The following is a 13729-nucleotide window of genomic DNA, read 5'->3' on the forward strand; positions in this document are numbered from 1 at the left end:
AATCAGAATAGAAGTTTGTGGAAAATAGATGTAGATTTTGATTGAAAATTCACCAAGCTCCTTGTCTCTACCGTAGTGGCAGTTTCTCTTGCTCCAAAACCAAACAGTACATGAACAATGCACACGGTTTTCTTTTTGTGCTCGCAGGTCGGCTCCDGAGGCAGTTGTGGCTGGTTACAAGGACAGTGTCAGACTGCACCAAACCAGATATGCCTTTGTGGCCCCAGTGGTGCTGTAAGCCATGAAGTTGTGCTGCAGATGTGGTGTGGGTTCAGTTTTACAGTGACTCATTCTGAGAGGTAAGTGGCTGAGAGCCTCATGAAATGCATCAGGGATGTCCAGATTGGAGAAAATAGTCCCTCTGAGCAGCATTTGATGTACTGCTGYTGCCATTCAAGCACTTGGATTTTATGCAAACGTAGCCCAGGAGCCAAACTGGCTTGCCCAGGTGCCACTGGCAGCTGTCAGGCCAGCTGAGACCTTCCAAACTTTCACACATATTACAAACAAATCCTCATGAAGCTATGATTCAGCCCCAGGAGTTGCAGATGGGTCTCCATGGGGAATATCTGGTTACATTGATCTGCAGAGAGCACCCCAATGCACCAGAAGAGGGCCCTGAGCACTTTCCTTTTTAGTTTCCAGGATACCAACCTGCCTAAATTTCTGGTTGGCAGCACTGAGCACAGTCCTGCTTTGGGACTCTGAATAATCAAAGTAAAGCTTTTTGTTGCTGACTTACCTGGTCCTGGAAGAAGAGAGCCAGAGTGAGGAAAGCCTGTCTGCATCCATACACATCTGAATCAACAGAGGGGCTTTCATGTTTGCCTCAAAATACTCCTGTTYCTCCCCAAAAAACCTCAGCAAAGTCAATTAGAGGAACGCCATGTGAAGCTTCAGAGCTGTGGGATGAATCACRGCTTTCCATGCCTGACAGAAAGAGTGTTTGGGTGCATCTCCTGGAGGAATTCCTTCTTAGAAGTGCTTACCTYTTACCTGAATCCCTGCATGACCTGCTGCAGCCTGGCAAATGCAYCTGGCAGGCTGCTGCTGTGCCAGCTCATCCTGCTGTGCTCTTCCTCAGGAGGTGCAAGGTCTCAGGAGTCACTGCTTTCACTGTGCTGGGCCCTGTGCCACCGTGCTAGTCTGGCTTTTTAAGTAGAATAAAAGGTTTTTGCGTGTTTGAGGTTGAGTTTTTGGAGGTATTTGGACAGACAAAGCTTGCAAATGAGCTGAAAGTTGGTTTGGAGCAGTGCTTGTACTCAGCCCTACTGGTTGATTTAGAGGTGTATTTTGGATGTCCCTCAAAGCACAGATGAGCCTGAGAGTTGGTGACTCAGCTTTCCATTAACACCTCTCCCTCTCTAGTGGCTTGTTTGCAGTGAGAGCAAGTCTCCACATGCATGCAGTCAGTGGTGAAAGGCTGGAGCTTCTAATCCTAATTCAATACTAAACTGGGAAGGATTCTTTGTGTCCTGGAAGTGGTTGTCCTCCCTACAAATCACAAATGGACACTCGGGACTAGACTGGGGGAGAGCTCTGCATGTCACTCAGTGAATCCCATCTGCTCTGAGGTGGGAGAAACAATATTTTTCAGAGTCTTCCTATACCCTATTCTGAAGTTTTCTGCAAGTGGATTTCAGCTCTTTTTGCCACACTAAAAGGAGGGAGGTGCCAATGGCCATTAGTGATGCTGTGTGAGGAATATTTTAATGAAAGGCTTCTCTGGAAAGCTATAAAAGAGAAAAGCAGCCCTTAAACAAGACTAATCACTGTTGTCAAGAGACATGTCATCGACCAAACATTGAGGAGAAGGGGAAAAAAAGATGTGAGAACCCTGTGTGGCACCATGTGGTCTCTTGGAGAACAGTCACAAAAGGAAACACAAAGTTTTGTAATGAACAACTGACAGAGCTGAGATGGGAGTGAACTAGGACAGGGATCCCAGGGTGTTCTCTGGGCCACTTGCTTCTCCCAGAGGCAGCAGTTGCTTTAGTTGATTAAAAATTAGAAAACTTCTGTCTAAAGCTTAATTAGACATTCTCTCTTTGATTTAAGGAAATAGAAAAGCCAAGGAGGAACTTCACCACCAACACAGGCACTTTTAATTAGATTGCATCTTTCTCTCTGTTCATTCTTAAAGGGTTGGAAGCACAAGATAGGAAACATCCTCAGACATGAACTGGGCTGTCCATTATAGCCATGTTTTTTTTTCCTTCTCTTCTGTGCTTCAGGCTGTTATTTTGTGTTTCTTTTGTGTTGGGGGCTTTCTAAATGGCTAAGGGTAAGGTGGGGTAATGTGGTGAAGCTTCTTATCCAAGAATGGGGTTGGTCACTTCTTTCCCCAGCCCACTTCCTCAACTTTCCTGCTGTCAGATTGCTYAATGTAAAAGCTAAATTGGTTTGGGCTGAAAAACAGATCCATTTATAGTTTAAAAAGATTTTTAACTTGCCAGTCAAGTTTTTGGTATGTGTTTAAAGTTGTAAACATTGTGATTTATTGTGAAGTCTACTTTTTCAGGCATACTATTTATTTTAAATTGCTTTGATGCATTTGCCAGAATTTGGTCATAGTAAAATAGTTGCAGAAAGAAATTTGAAATAWTGCTCATATTCCCTGGTTGAAAGTGTTTCTTATTTTGTGCCTGATTGTTGTTCTTTGTGTATGGCCCTCCTAGCATTTGAAGCCTTAGTCAGTCATGCTGGGTTTTAATTAAATGCAAAATTACCCAAAGTTCAGCTTGCTTTCACAGAAAGTATTTTGTAATATGTTTCAAGCTGTGTGTCCTGACTCCAGCTACTGCAGCAGATATTTTGTGCAGAGATACTCTTTCTTTTGGTGTGCATAAAACTGTCTCATATTCTGAAAAAATTGCTCTGCAAAATGCAAAGCTCCAGTCCAGAATGGTGGTAATGACAGAGCTATCTATCKATATAATTTCAAGATGCTCAGTATTGCTTTGCAGTTTTTGTTAATATGTGAGGGGAATCACTCGTGTTTTATTTTCCTTCTGTAGAGGCATATTGAACCCGTTTTTCGGCAGAGAGAAATTCAGGTTGGAAGGGACCCCTGGTGGTCATCCGGTCCAACCTCCTACTCGAAGCATGTTCGACTAGATCAGGTAAATTTTCCCTCATATCTCATTTGAATTTCCTGCTTCCTAATTTTTCTCCATTGCTTGTTGTCCCCTTACCGTGCACCTCTGAGAAGAGCCTGGCAGCATCATCTCTGCACCCTCCAAGTGCAGACAGAGCTGAGGTGTCCCTGGAGCTGTCCCTTCTCCAGGCTGCGCAAACCCTTAGGCTCTCGTGTTTCCTGTGCTCCCTAAACATCTTCCTTGCCTTTTATGGCACAATTATGTGTCCATAATTAGGGGAAGGAATGGGAAGGGATGTGATTGATAACCTTGATAACCTTGTCTGATGAAGCACTGGCTGCTCTTGGGAGGAGCGATGAAGAGGTGATCTGAGAGAAAAGAAAGAATAAAACCCCCAAAGCTGTGCTAGATGTAGTGTCCATCAAGGCATTTAATATCCACAGGTCTGTGTTTGCTGAGGTGCAAGATGTCTGCCCTGAGGCTGATCTCCAACAGAACCTCCCAGCAGGCCTTGTCTAACTCGGATTACACCTGGGATTACGAGTACTACGAGTACGGACCGGTGTCMTTTGAGGGCCTGAAGGCTCACAAGTGTAAGTTCAATAGGCACAAACTTCATTGCAGCTGAGCTTCCTGTCTGTGTGTTCCTATTTTCATCTGTAACTGAATATTGTACARAAACATCTCTTTCCTAATTCCTAGRATTCYCTGCAATAAGCAGTATCCCTCTRTTTCTTAGGTCCTCGTTATTGTTTGTTATCCTGTATCCTTTTGCTGGCTGCTTGTTTTTTGTGCATGAGAGAACCATGGATTTATTGGCTGTGGTAGAAATTTGTCAATACTGAGGAATATCTGACTGTCAGGAAAAGTTAACAGCAGCAAATACAGACACGCTGCTGCTTCTGGTGACTGCTTGGTAAGATCAGTGTTGCTTTGTTTTTGTCTCTGTTCATGGTAAAAAGGCAGTGGTGGGGAGTCTTACAGTGTTTGGTTTTCCTGATAGAAAATAAGTTTTAGGTTTTTAAAAGGTTGGAAGTAAGAGAAGAATTTACTCCTGAACAAACTTACCATTGCTACTTTCTTCACAGGAGGAGTATTCTAAATTCAGTATTCTGTTAATACTGGAGCAATTTTGCTGTAGAAGCAACAATTTGAGGATAAGGACCAGAGAGATGAAAAATTGTATTGAAACTGGGAGAAACTTTAGCTAAGACAAGCTAGTACAGCTGGACCAACATTTTCTGAAAACTGTACAATGGGTTTGGTGATTTTTCTTTTTAGAGGAGATGATTGTGAAGGAAAAACAATAAAATAGGGGGAAAGAGTGACAGAAACCAACTCAATTACATAATGGGTCTTGCAAGCACTTTGCCAAAAAGAAAAAGACATCTTGTTTCTTTGTTTCTGAGCTAGACACAACATGAAAAGGTTTGATCCTCAGCCTTCAAAATTTTGGGGAAGAATCTCCATGCAGTGCTGCAGCAGGATTACATCCTTTCTGTCTCATTTGTCACCATGAGCATTCAGATTGGGAGAAAGTAGTGCCTTTATAGYGGCAAACAGCAGCCCAGAAAGGCTGATCTCCCTTGCCTCTACACAGTGAACAGGTTTTGGGGAGGCTCTGAAAGGGACAGAAGAAACTTGTTGAAGTTATTAACACCCCTGGAAAAAAAAAAGCAGAGTAGAATTTGCTTTTTATTTCTTCCCCCAAAAAAGTCTGCTGATTACTGTCTGCATTTTTACAAATGATGGGTACTTGAAAAACGTGGGTTAGCTTTCATCATATTTTTGATTTATCTTCCATTCTTCCACTTCATCAGAGGTCAAACCTGATTGCAAAGATTACTGGTTGCGAAGATCAACTGAAGTGTTATGTGCACGCCTTCTCTTGAGCTCAGTGTCTCAAACAGTGTGATGGGACAAAAATGAATAAATTATATAAATGAAAGTTGCCTCTGGATTGCAGAAGGCATAACTGCAAATCAGACCTTGGAYTGTGATTGCCATGCTGAGCATGGAAGCTGAGCTTTCCTGTCTGGCTGTGGTGTTTGTGGAGCAGAAGGTGCTGGACAGCTCTTAGGGAATGGGACAGAAGTAACAACTCAAGTGGAGCTTGGTGAAAGATGCCATTAGCAGTACTTGAATCAGMGATGTGGGAAGCTTTTTCTGGTTGTGGCAGATTTTATTTAGTTTTTGTTTGTTCCTTTGTTTCAACTGATAAATTAGAGCTGGCTCTGTTTACTTCAGTGTTATTGCATGCATTCCCCAGAGGGCAGAGCTTAATCCAGTAAAGGAACAGTCTGTGTTGTGTTTGGGGCGACATTTCTTGGCGTGGTTTGTTTTTGTTCCAGCTCTTGCCAGCTGAGCTGGGGCTGTTGTGCARTGTGGAGGCAGTGGGATCAGCCATGAACTTCCCTGAAACCCCAGGCTGGAGAGGGCAGGAGATCCAAGGGTTGTATGGGGAGGGAGACCTTGAATACACACAAAGAAGAGGTGTCAATGAATGCCTGTAACTCTTGTTGGAGAGCACAATAGGAAACAGACTCCAGTTTAGGTGATTTGATTTAAAAATAAAGGAATTCAGGAGCCCGTTATTGAAAGCAGAGAAAATTTACTCCAAGTGACTTGTAAGAAAAAGAATTGAGAAAATAATCTACTATAGAAAGAGATGCCACAGCGATATTTCAAATACATGACTGAAAAAAAGAAGGCAAAAAGTATGTTCTGCTGGAGGAGAAGTGAAGGCAGGAATTAGAAATCAGAAAGTCTGGAAAAGTAGGGACCAGATATTTTATACATTAAAGCTTTAGAAAATAAATAGACAAAGATAGCCAGGAGATACTTGTGACTGGCAGAGATAAGAACAAAATCACTTTTTGTTCCTTTGTAAATGCGGAAGCCTGAGTAATGTTAGTGAGAGACAAAAAAAGGAAGAATGATCAGGGGAGTTGGAATTGCTGCCAGGCTGTTATGAGTCTGTATTATGAAGAAAAGGGAGGCTGAAACTGCAACTTGAAAATGTGAAAGTATCYCATGATTATCCATTTGTAACTTTGGGCAGTATTATAAATGTCCCTCATACCGTATTTTTGAACAAAAGTTGGGTTATGTACTGTTAATTTTGGATAAGTATTTCATATTTAATAGGTTTGAATAATTTCCACTTAAGTGAGTGAGACCTAAATGAAATATTGAAGTAAACTCAGGGTACCTGCTTGAATTTTAAACAAATTCAAACAATGTAATTTAYATAGAGCAGCAGATGGTTGGAAGTGTATCAGGAGGCACAACAAAGGAAGATGTAGCTTTAGGCTCAGTAAATTTAACAATTCTGCTGGGAGCAGGAACACCAMACCACCCACAGAACACATCACACAAGGCTAGCAGGTGTGATTCTTGTGGGCAATAGTAGTTTATYAAAGCCTTGATTTTTTYTTTYYTTTTTYYCCCCTYTTAGTAAAGTTTTGCAGCTTGATTGAATAATCTATGTGCAYATTTTKTAGTAATTTTTATTACATTTTACATTCTGGTTATTAATGYAGTTACATATCATCCAAGCATATCTGACCACCTGGAAGGTGCTAATAGCTATAAATGGTTAAGTGGTACATTTTTTAAAGGGAGAATTTATTTTTAGATGAAGTTTTCATGTACTACCGAGTCCAGCAGGATGAACTATGGTGTTTTGTATATCATGAATGACTGAAGAGAGGCTGTGCTTAGAGAATGCCTCTGAAAGTAATTTAGGACATATAATACATGGAATTACAGAAATCAACTCAKAGCAGGATGCTTTAAGCAGAAAGGGGCATCAAAAACTCCTCCCCTGCCATCACAGAGACCTGTACTCAAAACATTTCTCCAGTTATTCTACACAGGGTGTTGAGAGGGAAAGACATGGTATAGGAGAGATGAAGTAAATATTGCGGTGAGAGACTTGAAATTTAACCTCCTTAGCTTACCTGCAAAAGGGATTAAGGAGGGACTTCACTGTGATAAAAGGTTTTCACAGGGAGAAAACCTCAAGTTGCAGCYGGCATCTTACCTTAGTGAGAGGGCGAATGGTTTGGGTCGATTTCCARTTTCCACATCTGCCTTTTAGCATGGAAATTATTTCACATTGGGACCATGATTAACATCTGGGGTCAAGCACCAGGCAGGAGAGCCTATTCCTCACTTTTTTGGTGTCTTTAGTCAGTCCAGTAGTAAATTGAACAGTTTGTGCTTGCCTGCAGCACTGGCTCAGACAGATCCTCTTTGCAGCCAGTGAGGATCTTGGGTTTGGCAGTGGCTGTGCAGTGGAGGCTGAGGGTAGAAAGGGTTCCTGTCCTGACCAATCCTTCCTCTTGCATGTTGTTTGTATGCTACTGCTTTTGAACTTCTACAGTGAAAGTTTTGAATATTTGCATAAGCAAAGGATAACTAACTGAAATGACAGGTGAAAAAACACCTGTGTGCTGATGGGTCCTGGACCAGGTCACATCATGTGTTGGTGCTCTGTAACTTTGGTCCGTGCTAATCAGTTGATTGTTGTCTGGAAATATGTTTGTCCCACTTGAACCTCTCTAAATCAAGTTCCTGGAAACTTKGACCTTCCCTCAGGAGCAACTGTGAATCAGCTTTTAAGCTGTAAGTGGAGATGTATTTGTTTTCAGTAGCACTGGCAAATTTTCCACAGTTCATTTGCTATAGATGAGAACAGTGGGTGCCTTTTATGCACACAGGCAAAACCCACGCTCTTCCCAATGACTGCTATATTTGGCTRCTGCATTGGTGATTTCCTATTGATTAACTGGTGGTTTGACTTTTTTGTCCAAATCTATTGGGCTCCTCTGATGTTGTGCTGCCATTTTTTGTACTCAAGTTGGAAATCCAAATTGTAAATTATTCAAAAACATCTTGTATATGTTGGTTATTGATATTTGTTGGGGTAGCAAATAGTTTTATCTGCGTTTCTGTTTATTGCAGAACCCTCTCTTTTGCCACTGAGAGCCACATGTTGTGTGAAAGAAATCCATTTAAATCCAAAAACCTGGAGCAGAAATAATTTAAAATGGCAGGAGTTCAGTTTTACAGACAGAAGATTTTGTGGAAAATCAAATGTTTCTCTCTTCCTAGTCCTAGCACTGAGGTTGTTTYCAAAACAATGCTTGGAAATGGGCCTGGCATCACATAGGGAACTCATTTTATTAACCAAGAGAATTGAGTGTCTTCCACCTTTTGTCTACTGTCTGGTTTGTCCAGATATCAGTAAAATTTGGTTTTGAAATGAGATTTTCAATGGCAACTTTCTGTTTAAAAATAGATAAAGATAAATTTGATTACCTTTTCTCTTTGCCACCCAGAGATGAGCTGCAAATTGTTTTGGGTTTGCACTCATGCTGCATGTGGAAGGCAACGTTTTGCAAGTGCAGGTAAAATATTGATCATCTTGTTTTCTCTTTTTTTTCCCTCCCAGATTCCATTGTGATTGGGTTTTGGGTTGGTCTTGCAGTTTTTGTCATCTTCATGTTTTTTGTCCTGACCCTGCTGACGAAGACAGGAGCACCACATCAAGAGTGAGTCTGAAAATGGGAATGACAAATCCAGCCTGCCAAAGTGGCACATCTGGGCTCTTGCAGCCCCAAACAAGCAGTGACAGTGCTGATATTGTACTGTCTGTTCTTATGAAACAGTGCAGTCTGTCTTCACTTCAAGTAATTTTATCATTTTCATTCTAAAAGGGTGTTTTTGGTGGGTTGCCAAACAGGTGCCTTTAGATTACTGTTTTGAAAATAGGTGGGATGGTTCCAAGTAGGCTCAAGTTTTTGTGGAGTGAAAGAGTGAATATCAATAGGGTATGTACAAATAAAATGCAGTGCAGATGTTGAATTAAGGAAGATGAAACCTGGCTGGTTTCTCTATGTTTGTGTGTTCAAGTCCAAAAAATAGAGATGAGTAGAATTTACAAAATCATCCCTTAACCCCCAAGGTCTCAGAGTGTCTTAGTTTCTTCTGAGAAATTGCAATAGATGCTGCAGTACAGATCAGCTTGACATTTCTTTAAATCCAGGGAAAGTCCTCTATTTTTTTTGTTCTTCCTGCCTTTTAAGCACATGCAGACCATGCCTTGCCTCAATGATTTATCTGCTTTTGCACAGGACACAGGCTGCCAGTGTCCCTTCCTCAGAGAAAGTTTGAACCCACATCTCCTCTCAGGCTGGCGTGYCATAAAGTGGAAATAAAAAGCCTCTCAGGAGGATGAGATTGCTTGCAGGCAGGTAGCAATGATGAGAAGCTGATTGTAAAAGGCAATTGCTGGTGCTTTATCTCTCCCTAAAGCAGCCTCTCTGTGCCTGCTGGACCTCCTTTGCTGTTTAATCACATGTAAACCATGYCTGAAACTGTGTAAAGCACATCTCCAGAGACAGGGCCACAGCACAGAGGGCAGCTCTATGTCCTGAGCCTCTTCMRTGCTCCCAGARTTTTGCTCCTGTGAGAAGGAAATARAGGCAGAAGAATTCATCTGACCAGACCTGACTCACTGGTATTTTTGCTTCCCCTACAGACTGTTATGAAGTGACCAGACATTGCTCCCAAATAGATTATAAATCTCTGTAATTGCTGGTGTGCTCCCTCTTTTTCACAAAGATCTTATTTATTAGCTGAGCATGAGTCAGTATCTCATTGGGATAATTTGAGAGGGAAAAAGTGATGAAGCCAAAAATGCATACATGGAGAGAATTTGATATGGATATTTGTCAGAAATTTTTACGCTTGTAGAAATTTACTTACAGAGGCAAGCAAGAGGTCTGCTTGATATCTCCCACTTTTTTCTGCTTTTTGAATAAATTTTCTCAGAGCAGTTGCCTAGAGAGTTTGTGAAAGGTCCACCTTTGATCAACWTCTACATCCAGATAACGTGATCTGAATTCAGACTTGCCCTTACCTTTAGCATTAGGCTTGAGATCTCCAAAAATCCCTTCGGTTCTAAACCTTAATATCATTTTTCTTCAGTTGCTGAAGCGAGACCAATTATTCCTTTCTGTAATTGTTACAAACCTCTTTGCAGCTTTGGAAACCTGTGTGCCTGGCTGTTTGCCCACTTGTTATGTATGCTGARGTGGCACCTTAAACAAATTTGAGCACTATTTTTTTGACATTTGATAATGAAACRTGCATGGTGCTGAATATGGATCCTCTAGGAATATGCTAAGTGCAGTGAGCAGAGTTGTGTCCTCTTATTTTTGATACATGGATATTAAAAATGGAGAACAGCTTCCTGTAAAACCAGAGCAGACTGGTTTCATTTTGCCTGCATCTTCCATCTTTATATCTGACTGGACTATTCATGACTTGGAGTTTCTTCAGTGGGCTGTCTTGAGCCTTTAGAAATAGATGTTAATGGGATTCCTAGGTCTTGGGAGAAAGCCAGCTTGATTGATGGATGAAATCTCTGAAGCCTCTGACTTCACTAAGGCTATTTGGTTGTTCTTTAAAGCACCATTAATGTGAGAGATTAAGAGTGACTGGGCTCAGATGGATGGAWCCAAAGTAGAATACTCTGATTTTATTTCTAGTAGTAGTATGCTTTTTTTGGCTCAATATAAAAGAGGCATGATAGGAGGTACTTTTCAAAATTACAGAAAATGTTCAGAATTAGGTACTTTCTCAGACCAGGATATGGATGGGGAGAGGCARAAATTTAATCAGTTTTGGAAATGATGCCTGTTGCATTTGTTTACTTGCATATAAGCGTGGTTAGAACAYTAGCTTGTGCAAGCAAAAAAATATTTGTTGACAGTCTCTGAATTTCTGTCTGAAAAATGCTCTCATTCATCATTCAGGAGAGGAAAGCATGCTATACTTGTTTCTGCATTTCAATATTCTTAAGAGCATATTTGTGCAACAAATGCAAGAGTTCGTGCAACATGTCTGTACAAAATATTTGCTGATGTAATCTTAAAGCAGTATACTTTAAATAGCTGATGATTTTTTTTTAAGAAATCAGTTGATTTTGGTTAAGTAAAAGTGGGATTTTTCAGGCTGCTCTTCTTGAGTRTTTTGAAAAGATATGTGCTGAGGTATTCTTACATATCGTAATGGGTTTTTAAAAAATGTAATAAAGTTCCTCTCCAGAATACAAGAATGGTGTTTGTGATTTCCAGAATCCAAAAATATCCCTGTATATTAGATYATGTGTTCCTGCTCATGAACACAGGATTATGCTTCATCATATGACCTCAGCATTCTGGGTCAYTGAAAAATTTATTTGCATCTTCTATTCTTTCAATAAGATTTGGTTGCCACTGCCACTGCCAGTCCCGTGTGCCCTCTGCATGGTCAGTGTTTGCTCTTTCGTAGCTCACTGGATTATGAAGCATTTGCCACGACTATTTTAAGTAATTTTACTCCTCCAGTGGAAGCATTTTAAGCTTTCTTGCACAGTCACTTCTTCCTGGGCTTACAGAACTTGTCCTTCTTTCTGTGCTCATTTGCCACCACTGCCTGTGCCACAACACCACCTAGAAACTCTTGGGACAGGTTTGCAAAGCTATATATGAAGCTTAAACTCAGACTGGTGCTTTTTACTGCATTATAAATACCTTTATGTTGCCAGTTCAGAATTWTTCCAGGCTGTTTGCCCCCAGCTGTGTACACAATAGATTGTTACTCACTGGTCAGTCCCAGATCAATTTAAATGTTATTATTCTGCATGGTTCACTTTGAAATGCAGAATGAGCCAATACAGTTTTGACAAACTAGAGAACTGCTTCGATTTGAAGGCTAATGGAAGTGATTTTGTTAGGACAGGATTGTCCTAYCATGTAATGGAAGTAAATCAGCATTTAAAAAGCAGGGAGCTTTAACTGTGCCTGGAAGACTAATGGTAGGTATCCYGTGAACTTGAAAGCTTTAGTGGGTAGATTTCTGAAGATATTATGTGAGCCTTTCAGGTGCTTATAGGCACTTATCTCCTTCTGCAATATCAAAATTACAAAAAGTATCAAATTACACTGAAAAACTTCGAAGTGCTGGGTGGAACTTTAGGTGTCCAGTTGTCTGACTCCAGTGTCATTTGCTGCATTTTCAGATGTAAACASTAGAATTTATTAGTTCTCAACAAAGTTCATATTCTGAGAACATGCATAAATTTTCATTGCTCATTCTCTGAATACCTCTACTGCCTTTCAGATGCAAATAACTTGCATTTTGTGATGATAGCATATAAATTCAGCCTGACAAAGAATGAATCTGCAGAACTTTCATCTAGCTTGAATGTTTCTCACTTCCAGCTGTTCATGGCTCCTGAACAAGCCCATGCAGATTGGTGCTGGTTTGAGATAAGATTTATATAGAAAACTGCCAAAAAAGATGTTAAACTGTCCTTCCTRGGCTGCCTGGATTGTTAAGACTCCCAGTCTTTAACACAATCTTTAGTTCCAATTCTCCTAATTTGGAAATCTGAACATCATTGATTGAAGTCAATGGAAAAAATAGTTTGATGTCTGGACTCAATGGCCCTAGTGAAAGCAGAGCTACCTGTGCCTCAGATTTTTATTTATCAAGGGTTTTTCTCAAACTGTTTTTATAAGCCCTTAAAAAAAATTGTTACTGCTTGATACTACTCGAAATCAAGAGTATTTCTAAACTCATTCAGTGAGGTGATTGTTACAGTATGTTGATTACCAAAGTGCCATTTAAGAGTGGTGGCATGAACTTATTCCCACAGAAAATTATCATGACAAATGAAGACTTAAAATTCCTTCAGCAGAAAATAATAAATAATGCCAACTTTAAAGTCTGTGGCAGATAAACTGTGGGGTTTCCTTTTCTCCTGATCATAATGGTTGCTGAAACCCAACTTGTTGATAAGAACTCMAACAGTTCTGTGTTTACTGCATAAGTTCAACTCAAACAGTTCTGTGTTTACTGTATAAATTCTCAAACAGTTTTGTGTTTACTGTATTTTTCTTTTTCCTCCATAGCAATGCAGAACCCTCTGAAAAAAGATTTCGCATGAACAGCTTTGTGGCGGATTTTGGAAGACCTTTGGAGTCTGAGAGGGGCTTTTCTCATCAAATGGCTGAAGAATCCCAGTCACTTTTCCATTTTTGTATTAATGAAGTGGACCATATGAACAAAGCAAAAGAGAGTAAGAAAGGTCCAATCCTGGAGACTAATACCCACTTCCAGGAGGTTCCCAGAAGCAGTGGAATGTTTGAGGAAGACCTACATTGTCTTACAAAATTTAATATTCCTAACTTTGTGAACAGTGAGCAGAACTCCTCATTAGGTGAGGATGATCTCCTCATCTCAGAGCCACCAATCATTTTAGAAAGCAAGCTGGTTATTCAATCWTCCCATCGGATCCTTGATTGAAAAAATCTTTTAATTTAAGGTAAACATTCCTGGTGTTGACAAGTTGAAGCTTTTCTTAGCCTCCTGCTCTTCTGACAGAATGTATTTCAGACTTGTGCTTTTTATTCCATGTAAGACTGGCTGTACTGATGGAACTCAGTTTAGACAAGAAGTAAGACACTGAATACTCTATCTGATGCCTTCTGTGGTCTAAAAATTTTGCCCAGCATTATTTTTGCTTTTTGATTTTTTTTGTCTTGTTTTTTGTTTGTTTTTGTTTTTGTTTTTGT

At 40.4% G+C, this 13729-nt stretch overlaps 1 protein-coding gene across 1 annotated transcript; it reads left to right on the forward strand.

The window, feature by feature from the left end:
* Window positions 1-153: 153 nt before the first annotated feature.
* On the forward strand, window positions 154-13729 carry MRAP2 (melanocortin 2 receptor accessory protein 2). Its single transcript, XM_057369696.1, has 5 exons — window positions 154-299; window positions 3018-3122; window positions 3542-3691; window positions 8557-8656; window positions 13067-13729. The coding sequence occupies exons 3-5, from the start codon at window positions 3565-3567 to the stop codon at window positions 13458-13460; spliced, it is 621 nt and encodes a 206-aa protein (XP_057225679.1). The 5' UTR covers window positions 154-299; window positions 3018-3122; window positions 3542-3564; the 3' UTR covers window positions 13461-13729.

Source organism: Malurus melanocephalus, unplaced genomic scaffold (genome assembly GCF_030028575.1).
Source record: "Malurus melanocephalus ecotype Western Australia unplaced genomic scaffold, MMel_1.1 scaffold_4, whole genome shotgun sequence".
Classification (NCBI taxonomy): Eukaryota; Metazoa; Chordata; class Aves; order Passeriformes; family Maluridae; genus Malurus; species Malurus melanocephalus.